A 17,422-nucleotide genomic window follows, 5' to 3' on the forward strand; every position below is an offset into this window, starting at 1 on the left:
GCTGGGTATGGTGGCTTGTACCTATAACCCCAGCACTTAAGAAGACTAAAGCAGGAGAATTACTATAAATGCAAAGCCAGCTGGTGTTATAGTGTGAGACTGTAAGCAAAAACAAAACAGAACAAAAATCATCATACTACTATGTCATTTTTAGACTTGAAGGAGGAAACATTTCTAATAAGAGAATGTTTCCTATGATTAAAACCTGAATAACTTCAAGATTTTAAAATGAGATCTTAAACTTATTAGGCAGGCAATACACCTTTCCTTTGTCATCATTCAAAGGAATCACTAGTGAATTCAAATGCAAATTTAAGGAAATTTTTTGGTGGGGATGGATTTTGATACTGTATTAATCTCCTTTCATGGTACCCTGAGTTGCTTCTGTCTGCTTTGTTTTAAAAAATATTTATTTGTTTGCAAGGAAATACAGACACACACACACACACACACACACACAGAGAGAGAGAGAGAGAGAGAGAGAGAGAGAATGGGCATGCCAAGGCCTCTTGCCAGTCCAAAGGAACCCTAGACACATGCACTACTTTATGGGTACTGGGGAATTGAACTGAGCTGTCAGGCTTTGTGAGCAAATGCCTTTAACTGCTGAACCATCTCTCCATCTTTCTGTTTGCTTTTTAATCCAGGAATGGTCAGTCTGCTAGATGTAGAGTTAGAGTTCACAGGAACTTCCTGTCCATCACATGTCTTTGGTGCTGGATGGATGCACAGGCAAGGAAACCTCTGGCTGATTTTGTTGGCTTTTGATTATTGAGCGAACTATTAAGAATCAGATGATCTTTGTCATAAGGATACTGGTGCAGTCCGGTTCACATTGCTGGTAGAAATCACCCAACCAAGAGCAGCTTCTGGGAAAAAGAGGTTTATTTTGGCTTACAGGCTCAAGCTCCACGATGGCAGGGGAAACAATGGCATGAGCAGAGGGTGGACATCACCCCCTGGCCAACATAAGGTGGACGACAGCAACAGGAGGGTGTGCCAAACACTGGCATGGGGAAACTGGCTATAAAACCCATAAGCCCACCCCCCAACAATACACTCCCTCCAGGAGGTGTTAATTCCCAAATCTCCATCAGCTGGGAACCTAGCATTCAGAACACCTAAGTTTATGGGGGACACCTGAATCAAACCACCACAGATACATTTCCAATTCTCTGGATTCTCCTTGTGTAGATATCTTGACAGTTATAGGGTATGCAGCGACTTTTTAATGGCTACAACTTATTCATCTCCAGGTCACACCTGCTGCTTGTGCTCCAAGAGTTTATTTAAAAGGTAGTAATTGAGATAAAAGGCAAATCTAAAGGAAAACCTAGAAAACATTCTTAAATGAACCTGCACATTATCTGCTATAGAAACAAGGGCAATGTATTATCTGGGAGATTCATAGCAGGTGTGACATATAGCAGACATTGAGATTTTTAGTTGAACTGAGTTTTACAATCATCACTTCAGTGATTGGTCACTTTATCTTTTCAGTTTAAAGGAGCTGATTGATGCTCTAACATCCCAATACATCTTTCTTTTGTTTTTCCTTTTGTGTGTTCACAAATTATTTTCTTATGCTAGCACAGAAGTGCAATGTGGTGTCATTACAGAACGTTGTTCTTAAGAGATGGTGCATTCACATTCTCTTTTTGATAAGTTTAGAGGCCATAGAAACAATTTCATTTTAAAAATATTGTTGATTCACAAAGCATGTGCTGAAATTTATATTTATTTCATTTGGAAAAAATTATTTTCCTTCCATTGTCAAAGTCTTATAATGATGACACCCATGCTTTCTCAGAGGGTACTAGCACTGAGCCAGCCCTCAATGTGACTACTGACCTCTGACTCCGGAAGCATTGAGGAGGATGAGAGTCATTCTCAGCCATCATCTCCCCCAGACACACCCTCCCATCTCACCCACCATGATACTCTGCCACACTGACCTTTGCTTGACTCCTGGAATTCACAAGTATCTTGCCTGCCATGGTCATTACACCTTGCTGCTGGAATAATATTCCTGCTATGTTCTCTTCAGATTTCATTTCTTCAGAGGCCTCCCTTGATCCTCCCATTTAAATCAGGTCCCATTATTCTCCCTAATGAAATCGAGTTCAACTCTTCTACCTCATAGCTACCATTGTTTGTTGTTATTTTGTTTGTTTGTTTTGGATTTTCAAGGTAGGGTCTCACTCTAGTCCAGGCTGACCTGGATTCACTATGTAGTCTCAGGATGGCCTCGAACTCATGGCGATCCTCCTACCTCTGCCTCCCGAGTGCTGGAATTAAAGGCATGCACCACCACGCCCTGTGCATTTTGTTCTTTAGTGTAATGTCCCCTAGTCCTCCAGATTGTATGCTTCATGAAGGCAGGGGTATTATCTATTTTATTTCCTCCCCTGTATATCTTGTATTAGATATTGTCTATCACTCAACAGTCACACAATGGAAATTTTTTGAGAACAGACTAAATGAAGGAGTTGATAGAAGAAAATTTTTTCTTTACTGAGCCTATCATAAGAAAGAGTTCATCTGGGTATTTCAGATACCAAGGAAAGAATTATTATAACTGACTTATGTTTACAGATTCTACCTATAGTCTTCAAATGCCCTTGGCCAGTTTCCAAATACCTAGAGGAACAGAGGTTTTCTATGCTGAGTCTAGAACACCTGACACTTCCATGTAATATGGCCTGAGGAAGTCTACATGTGAGATTTACAGACCTTCAAATATAAAGCATCTCATGGCAGCCCCAAGACTACATCACCTTAGAATATGACACTTGGCATTTACCCCCACACCTGCTGTTACTTAGAATTTATCCATAAATATCCCAGTAGTGTTTTTGTTCCAAAAAATACTTCTCTGGTTAATTTTACTATAAAGGCAATACATTACATACATGTAAGAAAAGCATAGCATTGGAGAGATGGCTTAGTAGTTAAAGTACTTGTTTGCAAAGCCTGATGTCCTATGTTTGGTTTCCCAGTGCTATGTAAAGCCATATGCACAAAGTGGTGCATGTGTCTGGAGTTCATTTGCAGTGGCAAAGGCCCTTGAATACTCATTCTCTCTCTCTTTCTCCCCTTGCAAATATATACATCTATGTGTGTGTGTGTGTGTGTGTGTATGTATGTATGTATGATATATATATATATATATATACACACACACATACATATATATATGTGTAAAAGTAAAGAGAAAAATTAAAATCAACACAAACTACCATATCAGGGTTAAAATGACAAAAACTAAGAAAATCAATTGTGTAATTATATATCTTTGCTTCCCACTTAACATTGTATCATGAGCACTTATCTTCCTGAAATATTCTTGGAATACTCTTTTTTTATGGCTCTAATATTCTAGTGTATTAACATGACATAATTTATTCATCCATGGTGCAGTCAGATTGCTTCTATTACTTCACTATGAAAAATAACACAATATAAATGTTCACATATATTATTTTCAATATTATTCTCTGATTATCCCATTTAAGGAATTTGAGTCCAGTAATATAAGGAAGCTTAAGAGTGTGTGTGTGTGTGTATGTGTGTGTGTGTGTGTGTGTGTCTATGTGTGGTAGGCATGTGTGTGCACATGTGTGTGGAGGCCATAGGTTAACATCGGGTGTCTTCCTTGATTACTCGCCACTTTGCTTTTTGATACAGGGCCTCTGAGCACCCAGAGCTCACTGGTTCATCTAGACAAACTAGCCAGCAAGCTTCTGGAATTCTCCTGTCTCTACCCCCATAGTGCTGAGATTGTAGGTGGTTCATGCTGGGAATTGTATGTGGCGTCTGGGGATCAAAATCTAGATCCTCGAGCTTCTTCAGACCCTATGATTCATTTTTAACATATTGTCAAATATCTTTCCAAATAGACTATTTTTTTTTTTTTTTTTTGCCGAAGGGTACAAAATGCCTTTATCACTCAGAATGTACTGATCTTGTGTATTTCTCAGAACTATTTTACATTGTTAAATTTGTGAATGTTTGCTGCCTGGGAAAAAATGTGTGCTGAAAAATACTAAGTTCATTATTCACACAGGAATGATTTTAAAAGTCTTGAAATAATTTTCAATTGTTGATACTGCAGGAACAGTTTCTGTATATGCTCACCTACCTTGTTGAGATCATACATAACCATGGTGCACTTATGCAAACTAAAGAGAAATTAGCACTGAACGCTGTTACCTTGACTCAGTTTCTCCCCGATCGCCCCGCTCCTTTTTCTCTTTCTCTTCTCCCTTCCTTCCTTCCTTCCTTCCTTCCTTCCTTCCTTCCTTCCTTCCTTTCTTTCTTTCTTTCTTTCTTTCTTTCTTTCTTTCTTTTTTTTTTTCTTGAGGTATGTTTTTCTCTAGTCTAGGTTGATCTGGAATTCACATTAACTATGTAGTCTCAAGCTGGCCTTGAACTCACACCCTTCTATCTCAACCTCCCAAGTGCTGGGATTAAAGGTGTGTGCCACCTCATCTAGCTCCATTTCTCTTTCATAGCCTGATTTCTCTCATTCACTATGATGTTTTCCAGTTCCATCTGTTTGCCTGAAATCTTCATTTTTCTTCATAGCTGAACAAAACTACATTGTGTATTTGTACCACATCTTTATAATCCATTCATCAGCTGATGGGTTCCTAGGCTGATTCCATTTCCTAGCTCTTGTGAATAGAGCAGCAATAAACATGCTGAGCCATTATCTCTGAAGGGTATATTCCCAGTAGTGCTAGAGCTGGGTCTACACTTCTTTCCGTAATGTCTATACCAGCTTGCATTCCCACCAACAGTGAATAAGAACCTCTCTTTCCCCATACCCTCACCAGTATTGCTTGTCATTTTTCCCAGTGCTAGCAATTATGACTAGAATGAGATGGAATCAAAAAGTAGCCTTAATTTGCATTTCTCTGGTGGCTAAGGATGTTGAATATCTTTTAAGATATTTATTAGTCATTCGTGTTACTTCTATTGAGAACTATCAGTTCCATAGCTCATTTTTGATCATGTTATTGATTTACTTGATATTTAGTATTTTTTAGTTCTTTATATATTTTTGCTATTAATACTTTGTCATATGTGCTGCTGGCTAAGATTTTCTCCCATCTGATAGGCTGCCACTTTACTCAATTTACCATTTCCTGTGCTGTTCAAAAGCTTTTTTAAATTTATTTTTTTGTTTATTTATTTGAGAGCGACAGACAGAGAGAAAGAGGGAGGGAGAAAGAGAGAGAGAAAGAGGGAAGGGGGAGGGAGAGAATGGGCATGCCAGGGCCACCAGCCATTGCAAATGAACTCCAGATGCATGTGCCCCTTGTGCATCTGGCTAACGTGGGTCCTGGGGAATTGAGCCTCAAACTGGGGTCCTTAGGCTTCATAGGCAAGCGCTTAACCGCTAAGCCACCTCTCCAGCCCTCAAAAACTTTTAAATTTATGTGATCCCATTTGTCAATTACTGATCATACTTCCTGAGTGACTAGAATTCAGTTCAGAAAATGTCTATATATTGTAGTGTACTCTCTGTATTTTCCTTTAGCAGTTTCAGAGTTTGGACTCTTACATTAAGGTCCTTGATCCATCTGGAGTTGATCTTTGTGCAGGCTGAGACAGGCATAAAGGTCTAGCTTCATTCTTATACATGTAGATAGACAGTTTCTCCGTTGAAGGTGCAATCTTTTCTTCAGTGTGTATTTGTGGTATCTTTGATAAATTCAGGTGGCTGTAGTTGCATGGACTGATACCTGGGTCTTCTTTTTCTATTCTGTTGACCTGTATGCCACTTTCTGCACCGGCACTATGTTGTTTTGATTACTGTAGCTCTGTAGTGTAATTGAAAGCAGATGTGGAGATACCTTCAGTAGTATTCTTTTTAATTAGAAATGTTTTGGCTATTCAGGGTCTTTTGTGCTTCCACATGACTTTGAGGATTGCTTTTTCTATTTAAGTGAAGAGTGGTTCTGAAGTTCTAATTGACTCTATAAATTGCTTTTGGTAGGATGGACATTTTCATAATAATTCTTCCCATCTATGAGCATGGAAGGTCTTTGCATTTTCTATATCTTCCTCAATTTCTCTCCTCTGTTTTTGAAGTTTTAATTGTAGCAGTGTTTCACTTCCTTAGTTAGGTTTATTCCAAGGTTTTTTTTTTTTTAGTTTGTCAGGGTAAGGTCTCACTCTAGCTCAGGCTGACCTGGAATTCACTATGTAGTCTCAGGGTGGCCTCTAACTCACAGCAATCCTCCTACCTCTGCCTCTCGAATGCTGGGATTAACCACGCCCGGCTTCCAAGATATTTTTTGAGGCTATTGTGAATGGGATTATTTCCTTGATTTCTTTCTTTGTACACTTGCCATTGGTATACAAGAAAGTTGCTGATTTTTGGAAGCTAATTTTGTATCCTGCCCCTTTGCTAAAAGTGTTCATCAGCTCTGAGAGATTTTGGTGTTATAACAAGCTATTCGAAGAGAAAATCCATCAAAAGTCCTATGTACTTCAAAAGTGTCCTTCCATCTCCCCCACCCCACAATAAAGGACTGGTGCAGTAATACTGTCATAAATGTTACAGGAGTAACCAACTGCTTTCTAATTTGATTGGAGGCCTGTTCCAGAGGCCTGCTTCATGCTTGGTACTGTAAACCTGACCAAAAGTCCCTGGCTAGGGACAAAAGCCTTGTTTTCACTGTGATTATGTTAAATGGATAGCATGTCAAGTTGCCCTCTAAATATCTGTATTAGTTCCCATAGATTAGTAGTGCTTAAAGCCTCAATCACAGAGGTTTCTTACCACAGTAGACAATAGTTAATGCTGAGATGCATAGCTGTTGAAATTTTTGAGAATAAGTGATACTGTGTGCCCAGCCTCAAATTATTCCCTTTAAGGCTCAGGGGACCTCATGGAAGATGGAGCAGAAAGAATTTAAGAGCAGGAGGATGGGAGAGGGTGGCTGTACATAGTCATTGCACTAAAGAACTCACAGTGGGTGTGATTTCCTACACAAGTGAGCTTGTCAGTATTTCATCATGGATGGAGGAGTAGTTCATAAAAGCCTACACCTCCAAGAGCAGCTAATGGATGCTGGGAAAGAGGATCAGTTCATCAGTGGTTTAACCACCGGCAAGTTTCTCATTCAATGGTAAGTTCCCTTCCACTCATAACCATGTAAGCAACCCTAATTTAACTCAATAGACTGAAAATAAGAACATGAAAGTAAGATGAGGATTAATGGTGATGAAGAAAGGAGTTAATGGGGGGAATAAGAAAAGTTAACTGGGAAATAAGGTCAAACTATATTATATACATGTATGAAATATCAAAGGTAGAATAATTTTTTTAAAAAAAGAAGAAAGGAATCTAAAATATAAATAGCTGAAATATGTGGAAAAAGGACTTTTTATATTCTACTATCAAATCCAAGAACCCAAAGTATACTTAATTTTTTTGTCTCAATCTCCTTTGATCTCTGATGTCTCTAGATTTTCTGCATCTGTCATGATCTTGAATAGCAGGGGTCAGATATTTTGTAGAATGTTCCTCAGTTTGTGCTATGTCTTATTAGAAATAGACTGAATTTGGAGGAGAATCAGAAAAAAAATGATGTATCCTTTGTGTTTCCTTTCTCACCAAAAACAAAATATCAGTAGAAGTTACTACAGAGATATTTACCTTGACTGCTGTGTTATGATGGTGTTTTGAAGTTTCTTCACTGTAAACTGTTTCTCTTTCATATCCTGTTCCTTAAAAGGGGCTCACCAACCCCATCCACATTCAATTGAAGTAAGCACAAATTTGTGAAAGGAGGAGTACCAAAAAATTAGTGGTTTTATGTTCAAACAAATAGATTTTTTAATTTGTTATATTGTTATAACAAATGGAATCCTAGAATGAATGGTTTATTCAAGATCACTCTGACCATATGGAAGGCTTCACACTGGGATCCAACAACATGGTTTCCCAAGTCAGGATTCTGTTTTAAGAGAAAAGCTAGTTATTACTGAGTTACAGAGCTGAGAAGCAGAATGTAGTTGCCACCATTACTTTACAGGCATGGCTTCATGTAATTACAAGAGGAAGATCTGGATAGCAGCCCTTAGGCTGTGTTGTAGGTCAAGATTATTTGCCTTATCCACACATTCTCATTCCATGAGTTTCACCCCTACTATTTCCTCCCTCCTCTCACCTTCACTTCCATCATTTCTGACTGTTGGGAGATGTAAACCAGCCAGGATAATAAGAATGACTTTTCATGTAGAAGGAGGCAGGAGATTTTCAGACAGATGTTTTATAAGCAGAATAGGGAGAATGGAGCTCAGTTTCTAGGACCTGCCCTGTTTTGTTGGCTCCTGTACTCTCAACTGAAACTATAGTGCTAGGTACAAATGACCATTTGGTGAATGAAGGCAGGGACCAGGAGTATGAGAATAAATATGAAAATTGAGCAGAGAAGGGGCTGTGGAGATGGTTCAGTGGTTAAAGTCACCTGCTTATAAGGTCTGATGGCCCAGCTTCTTTACCCCAGTACCCGCATAAATCCAGATGTATAGTAGCACATGTATCTGGAATTCATTTGTAGTGGCAAGAAGTCCTGGTGTTCCGATTTCCTCTCTCTTTCTCTCATTCTCTAGCTCTCTCTCAATTTCTGTCTACCTGCTTATGAATGAAGAAAAGTATCTTCAAAATTGAGCACAAGAGGTTGGGCCTGGAAGCATACACTTTCAATTCAGCAGTTATTTGAAAAGTAAGAACAGAAAGATCACACTTTCAAGGCCAGCCTCAGTTGCATAGTAAATACATGGCCAGCTTGGTGCCTTTTCTCAAAAAACAACCAACCCAAGCCAGAAAAAAAAAAAAAATCCTTAAGCAAAGGAAATGAGAAGGCACTGGTTGAGATGCCAACAATACCTGCTGTCTTGATTAAAGGCCTGTCTTACCCCAGATGACCAAAGCAGGCCTGTCCTTGTTAGCCTTCACAAGTGTGCATCAGCACTATGAGTGATATTGTCCATTAGGCTGATGCCTATGCAGCAGGCATTGTACAGTAGTATTTTTCTCTTTTATAGTTGAAAGTCAGAAAGGTTAGGTGATTTGCCTGAGGTTACCCAGTATATCACAGTGTTAGAATTCAGGTTTATCTGATTCTAACATTGACTAGAACAAAGTGGCATTGTCTAGTCTGTAGTAAGACTGGTTAAAATGTGATATCAGATACTGTGCCAGATGCTTGGATGATCCTATTATCTCACTTACTGTTTTTCCTGGCCCAGTGAAATGTAAGTACAATTACTACAGATGAGAAACTACATATGTGGCAAGAAGGTGACATTATAGTCCATCCACACTGAGAGTGTTCAGATACAGATGACTCCATTTCTGCAGCTCCATAGCCATGTAGACCTCTCTCAACTTATAAGGAGAAACCATGAGGCCCCCTGGACACCTAGTCTCTATAGGTAACTCAGTCTCTACCTCCCCCCTTACTGTTTGTTTTAAAATATTTATGAAAGAGAGAAAGAGGAAGAAAGAGAGAGAGAGAGAGAGAAAGAGAGAGAGCAAGAGAGAAAATATGAATAGGCATGCTAGGGCCTCCCACTGCTGCAAACAAACTTCAGACACATGTGCCACTTTGTATGTCTGGCTTTATATGGGTACTAGGGAATCAAACACAGGCCATCAATCTTTGCAAGCAAACACTTTTAACCAGTGAGCAATCTCTCCAGCCTCTAATTTTCTTTTTCATAAGAGTTTCCTAAGATATCAGTGACATTTTTGAATATGGGAAACTCTTCATAGATGATGGGTAAACAGATCTTTTTTCAATGTCAATTTTCAACTTGAGGAATATCTGTATTCTTAGTTCCTATCATTTTAGCCTAACTAACATCAGGTGCCCTCCTTAATTGGCCATCCACTATTTCCTTCAGATGGAGTCTTCTGCTGAACCTGAAGCTCTCATTAGTCAGTAAAACTGGCTGGCCAGGGAGCCCAGTGATTCTTGGATCTCTGCTCTCCACAGGACTGTAGTTGCTGATATATAGGGTTACAGGCATGCATGGCCACACCAGTCTTTTTATGTGGCTGCTGGATTCAGGGCAAATCAGGCCCTCTCAAGATCTCACACTTGGGTAGCAGGTGCTCTTGAAGACCATCTCACAGCCCCAGTAGTTTCTAACTTATTGTTATAAAATAGTTTTGGGAGAAATATCACAAGTTAAAACAATGGTCTTTCATGTCTCAGAAAACATCCCATTTGTATTTGACTTTATTTTCAGGTAGCTTTGGATACCAGTTATTGGACTGTCATTAATCATGTCTTTATCTGGGGAAGCATCACTGTGTATTTTTCCATTTTATTTACAATGCACAGTAACGGCATCTTTGGCATATTCCCGGACCAGTTCCCATTTGTTGGTGAGTTCTACTCTTTTGTAGGGCCTAGTGTGATGCTGCCATTTCTTTGTCTTTGTAACATATTTGTGTTGGGTGGGACTGGAAATGACCAATGATCCTTTAGGACTTGATTAACTCAGACATCTAAAGCCTTCCAGATTTGAAAGGCTTGCACAAGATTTCTGTCAGAAGAATCACTGAGAGCAGCTTACAGGTTTTCCATAGTCCAATGTAGGACACTTTGTGGCCATCTGAAGGCCTGTGAAAAGTTTGTATAAGGTACAGAGAAGGAAAGACTGACTATCCTTCTTATAACATATTATTATCAACATATTGGTCAACATTCACTGTAGGAATTATTTGCACTTAGATAAGAAATAAGTGAGATATCACTTAGAGTCCTCTACAGATGGCTGGACATTGTTTACCCATTAGTGGCCTGAAGAGTAGGCTCTATGGTTGGGCAAGCAAGATTCAAATGCCAGCTTTGCCACTTGATAAGCTATTTGCATTGGGCAAGTTTCATTTCCTTTCCATGATTTAACTCATTTATTAACTAGATATATCTAATTGTTCCTATTTTAAGTAGAAAATGTGGGTCAATTGAGTTACTACATGTAAAGTACTTAGGATGTATCCTGGTTAAATAAATATTGTGATAGTTTGAATATATGGCCCCATACATTCAGGCACTTTTTTTTTTTTTATTGAACTTATTACTTGAGTCCCTAGCAGGCAGATCCCTGATACTGAGTCTAGCCCTACCAGGTGTGGAGAGAATAGTTTGAGCTTTGGAAGTTTTTCTTCGTGGGTGTTGGGGTGCTTACTGTTTGATGGTGTGTCTCTTCCTGAATTTATGAAAGTGAGCTAGTTTCTTCAACCATTGATGAAATTTCTCTGGGATGGTATAATCCTGAAATAAACCTCTTTTTTTCTTATAAGCTGCTTTTGGTTGGTTGTTTTTCCAGCAATGTGAAGCAGACTACAACAAATCTTGACTCTCATGATGGCATTGTTGTTTAAACAAATGTGCTTGATTCCTGATAGGAAACATCACAGAAGTATTTGAGCATCTGATGGGTGTCAGAAAGGACCCCTTAGACCTCTGAAAGCACTGAAATTTTATCAGGTTACAGAGTATATACTTGCTAAATTGTGGGCCACATTTTAATATAATTCCTGGCAAGGCCGCTAATCTTTTCTTAAGAAGGGGGCATCTAGTGTACTTTCTTGAAAGTTTTACATCCTCCAGCATGTGAGGATAAGTAGAGAACAGAGATTTTCCAAGTCTATCTCAACAAACTAGAATGGAATGATGCACACTGGCAGCTTTCATTAGCTTAAGCAGTAGTACTGAGCTTTGTATCCACTACCTGAGGAGCTCTGTCTAGAAAACAATTATTACAAGAATGAATTGTGTAGATAGCATAATAGAATCAACTGTAAAGCCAGTATTTCCATTGATTTCCCCTCTAATATGTGCATACACATAAGAACATTGTTCATCAACTTTGTCTTTTCCTATATGTGCAGGAAAATCTTTAAATTATATATTTACTTAATATATCATATTAATGATTCATTTTCTAAAAGATTCCAACCATGTAGTGGCATACTGGTCAGGAATAAGAATGAGCCTGTTAGGAAAGACTCACTCTATTTTTAAGTTTTATTTTATTTATTTTGGTTTGCAAAATCTGAAAGTTTAGTGTATTTCCAGTTATAAGCGAACATTCTAACATGCATCATGGGACTGGAATCCCTCAATTAGAGAAAGTACTTTTTGTGGGGACCACTCTTTTTAGCTAAGCTCATGCCATTCCATGAATTATTTACTTAGCTCCAGTGAAACTTTACCAAATTTAGATCAACATTGGGGTTGGGGTTTAATGAAAAATATTCCCTAGTAACCAGTAGTAAGCAGGAGTGTGGTTTCAAAGTGAAACTTGTTTTTCCAGTCTTGCCTAAGCTTCAAGAAGCTCAAAAGACATTTAATTGATTGAATCAACTTGGTTTTATCTCATGGCTTATAGCAACTAGACTCAGCTGCTCTTTGGTAGGCAGAGACTATTGTCAAAAACAGACATACCAAGTCAGTAGCCAAGTCCTCTTACCCAAAGCCCATTTGAATGGTATTAAGATGAAGGCATTAGTTTGGGCCTGGGTAACTGGAGGTATCATGGTAAATCCCTAGGAAGTAAATAGGACAGAAGATTAGGTGGGTGATATAAGCAGAGATGGTGTCTTCTCATGGAATTTATGTGTTTTCCCTAATTGTCCTACCTAGACAAAATATGTGGGTATGAGTACAAAGTCTGGCACTCGCTGCAGGCTTAGTAGTGGCTTTCACTGCCTTGTCACCTAAGCATGCATGGTAGCTGCATTAGCAGTCTCCCAGGGAGTTGAGTGCTTTTCACCAACCCCAGAACTTCCCGTATATCCTTGGGACATTAGGTATCTCATAGCCAGGAAACCATCATAGAGAGAGTAAATTCCTGAGGCAAGTTTTCTGGCATTTCAAAGGTTGACTTTCTAATAGATAATGCTCACCTTTCATGACATAGCTAGTCAATAGGACCATTATTGGAAATGAGCCTGCATCACAATATCTATTGCACTGGTTTGATATACTCAAAACTGTTTCAAGGATCCATAAATTTAAGTGCCCCTTTTAAGATTAGTGACTGTTCTGTAGTTAAGAGATATTAAAGATGGAATAGAGAATTAAGCCTCATGAGCAAAGCTGGATGGAGCCTGGATTAGGCTCTTGAGCAGTTTCCCAGAGTAAATATACTACTCTGACCTTCTCATCGTCATTAGATACCATATTTGCTGGGAAAATACTCAGTGGTTCTCTTAGAAAGTCCCAACCTTGCCATCTCATAAAACTTATAATAACAAATTAGTCCCATTTATAACCAAATTATGTATTTTTTTTCTTTGCTGGTAGGAAATGCACAATATTCCCTGGGGCAGAAGTGCATCTGGCTTGTTATTCTTTTAACAACAGTGGCTTCAGTTATACCAGTGATAGTGTTCCGAGTTTTGAACATGGATTTATATCCAACTCTGAGTGATCAGGTATGTTGCAGCCCTGTTAACTATTTGGAGTTTGTTTCATGGCTTTTGGAATAGTATCATTCTCTATCTGATGAGAAGCACAAAGAATGGCTAATGAAATTCCCATAGGTCAAGACCCACAGGCACATGGCATCATGTCAGAGTAGATGGAACAACCTTCATCTTGGATATGCTAGTAAGTACTGAGGTCTAGTGAATATGATTGCATAAGAATAAGCCTGGGTAGGGAGTCATAATTCATAACTTAAGTCTTTTCAACACCTTACACTAGAAAAAAAGAAGCTCACCAGAATAATTTTGGGCATTTTTTTTCAAGTCAGTAATCTCTTTTTAGTTTTTACTGACAACTTTCATACATGTATATAATACATTTTTATCATAATCCTCTTCAACTACCTTCTATTATCTCCTGTCTCTCTTTCCCTTCCACTGAATCCCTTCTTCCCAGTATCCCCTGTTCTACTTTGATATCTTTCTTTTGGCCCCTTCTCCACCATCTACGATGAAATGTTGATGGGCCCAATACTGTGAATGTGTTACGCAGATAATGACAGTCACTACATACAATAGCCATGTCATGCCATGCCTGGAAGACAATTCTACATAGCACTCCTCCCCATCAACAGTCTCTTACTTTTTTCCCTCTTCTGCAGTGTTCTCTGAGCCTTCAGGGTGGTGATAATAGATGTCTCATTTAGCCTAGTGTACTCTACAGTTCCTTAATCTTGGCACTTTGACAAGTTTTAAGCCTTTCCAGCAGTCAGTTCCAACTACAAAAAAGAAGCCTCTTTGACCATAGAGATAATAGCAACACTAATATATGTGTGTGTATTATGGGTTATTAATAATATTATATTAGTAATTATATATAAACACTATATTACATATATAGTATTTGTACCCATAGGTTTAATTTATTGGGCATAACATACCCATTTAGTCAAAAATATAATAGTAGTACTCTCTATCTGCCCCTTTCTCTCTCTGTCTCTCTCAAATAAAATAAATAAATAAAAATTTTTACAGAAGGTCTGGAGAGATGGCTTAGCTGTTAATGTACTTGCCTGTGAAGCCAATGAACCCAGATTCAATTCTACAGGACCTATGTAAGCAAGATGCACAAGGTGGTGCATGTATCTGGAGTTCATTTGCAGTGGTTGAAAGCCCTGGTGTGCCTATTCTCTCTCTCTCTCCATCCCTCTTTCTTTCTCTCTCTCTCTCTCCCTCTTCCTCTCTCTCAAACAAATAAAATTGAAAAATAAAAAGGTTTTAAAAAATAAGAGTAAGTAAGCGCTTCCCTCATAGGGCCTATGACCTTTCCAGTCATAGGCTTTTGACTAAAATTTAAATACCAGGCATGACTTTTCTCCCGGAGTGGGGTTCAGACCCAATCAAAGATATGGGCATATCTTGCCTGGTTGGTTGATTGTGTAGCTGTCAATGTCCACTGCTATGTAAGACTAATAACTTCCCCTTGACTGAGCAGACTGTATAGCACTTTCTAGCACTATAACAGCTAGTCATCAGGTTGGATACTTGCTTGAAGAGCAACTTATAGTAACTTATAGGGAAAATTAAGAAGAGAGTAAAAGTTACAAATCAAGGGGGCTCTTGTATTGAGGTAGGAATACAGTAGCACATTTGGAAATATGTGGGAGGTGATACCTTTGAACAGATTGAAAAAGAGAATAGAAGCATATGGGAAAATTTGGGAAATATAAACTTAGGAGGAAGTTTAGAACATATTACAGAACTAGTCTTAGCCAGGGAATTAGAATATGTCTCCATGTTTCATGGGAAGAGGAATGTTAAGACAATGGCAGGCTGGGCCAAGACTCAGATACAAATAGAAAAGAAGAATAAAGGGAGATGTACATTTGTAGACCCATAAAAAAAGAGAAAATGTTTCTCAAGGGAGGAAATCAGGCCAGTGGTGCTGAGGACAACTGAGGTGGACCATTTCTTGTCATAATACCCTTCACATCCTGGAGCTTAATACTAAACACTCAGTATCTCTTGTCATATCTATCCTTCCTTTTTGTTTCTGAGCTGACAGAAACCTAGGAAATGATGGACAAGCTAAAGGAAGAAAGATGATACTTATTTTCCCTACATTAAATCAGGTTGTGATTTTCTGCTTAGTTACTTTCTTCTGACCTGAAAAGTCAGAATCCAAATGATTTGCCAAATTGGAGAACAAGATTACTTACACTAAATGTCTGCTCCTTTTCCCCCTTACTTTTATGGGGAAATAAAAGAAATGTTAGAAACTTTCCCAAATTACAGTGAACCACTTAAAAGGCCACATGTGCATGGATGTGCAACACACACATATACACACAGTCAAAACTCTGAGGTCTCATTGATCTTCAGAACTGACAATTGTGTCATTCTTTTTCTAAACTTTCTTCTACTTCTTACAAGTGATGCTGGACCCAGAGGACCTCTAGAGCAAGAAGGGAGAGACTGGAGGAATGAAACCAGAGATAAAACATACTGTACAAAAGTCTGTTCCTAGCATGTATGAGGCCATTACCAGCAGTGCAGAAAAAAAAAAATCCAGAAAAAAGCAAACAATCAAGATATATCATATATATGAGATGGAGACAATAATGCTATTTACCTGAGTATTTCTTATTTATGTGATCATTTCTTGATAGGAATAAAAACTGTGTGATCTTTTGGGTATAAAATTTCTTAGTTTTTAGGCTTAAAGCTTCATTTTGCAGGGAAAGTGAGTATTTTCTTATTGCTCGTGTTACTTTTACTGAAATGGCTTGCACTTCACAAAGTGGCCTGTGTTGTGGAGTCGAGCCATCATCTCACGCCAGGTCTGTTCCTTCCCAGCTCCGCCGGTGGCAGAAGGCTCAGAGAAGGGCAAGGCCCACAAGTTGCCGAAGGCCTCAGACCCGAAGGTCAAGCTCAAGAAGATCTGGATATGCTTTTGCTCACCAAGAGGGCTATGGAGAGCTTATCACATCTGGAAAAAATATGCGAGCTCAAAATCCACCCCCAACATCAGGGCTGGAAAAGACGCTTCGTAATAATGCTAGCTGGATTTGTGAAGGGAAACCAGAGGCACCATGAGCAGCTTTAGTCAGGTTAAAACAATGAAAGTGTGAGTCAAGATGAACATGAACCATGAAGTTGTCTTTTCACTTCAGCTGGAGCTGAGCCAGGAGCAGGGCATATTGCCATGCTTAATTCTACCAATGCCTGTCAACTATGGGTGTGCTAGGTAGGAAACCAGGCCAGATGTGCACTGTTGAATTTCTGATTTGGTGGACCAAAGCCTCATCAGACAAACATAGATTTGTATAAACCTAGATACCAATTGATCTGAACTTGGAGTCTTATTTATGGAGGGAAACATGTAAATCAGCATGTACACAAAATGGAGCCTTAGCTATATAGAAAGTTGCATTCCAAAAGTATGAACTCAACAGCTTTTGTTCACAGATAAACCATGCATGTTAAAGGCAGCTTTCCCAAACCATAATTTCAGCATTCAAAGTGTGTTCTCATCCTAGAGACTCATAACACTAGTCTTAATAGCTGTGGTTTGCTCACCCACAACACTTGAACAACTCAAAAGCTACTGGTTTTTCTGTTTTCTACTAGTCTAGGGAGAAAGGCGACTGATGGACTGACTGGTCAGATTTGTTCAGGAAGCTCTCAAGATTATGTTCTATAGGGATATGCTCACAAAATGTCAGAGTGGCTGTCTAGGAGGTATTCTAATGTCTTAATGACTTTCATAACAGCACCATTGGAAGTTTGCTGAGTATCTTTGTGACCACAAAGGAAATCAGCAAGACAGTGGGATATCTAACCTTAATGATAGTATTCATTTCATATACTCTATGAGCAAATACTTTCAAAAATACCAGTTTTAAAAACTTTAGAATTGAAATAAAGTTAATTAATAGTCAGTCTCTTCAATTTCTG

At 38.7% G+C, this 17,422-nt stretch overlaps 1 protein-coding gene across 1 annotated transcript in view; it reads left to right on the forward strand.

The window, feature by feature from the left end:
* Atp8b4 (ATPase phospholipid transporting 8B4 (putative)) overlaps positions 1-16,609 on the forward strand; it is a 310,406-nt gene extending 293,797 nt beyond the window's left edge. Inside the window, 4 exon segments of the mRNA XM_045157629.1 lie at positions 10,276-10,414; positions 13,344-13,474; positions 16,322-16,537; positions 16,540-16,609. Coding sequence (XP_045013564.1) covers positions 10,276-10,414; positions 13,344-13,474; positions 16,322-16,537; positions 16,540-16,596 — 543 coding nt within the window. The 3' untranslated portion in view covers positions 16,597-16,609.
* The last annotated feature ends 813 nt before the right edge of the window (positions 16,610-17,422 follow it).

The sequence above is a fragment of the Jaculus jaculus genome, chromosome 8 (genome assembly GCF_020740685.1).
Source record: "Jaculus jaculus isolate mJacJac1 chromosome 8, mJacJac1.mat.Y.cur, whole genome shotgun sequence".
NCBI classification, from domain to species: domain Eukaryota; kingdom Metazoa; phylum Chordata; class Mammalia; order Rodentia; family Dipodidae; genus Jaculus; species Jaculus jaculus.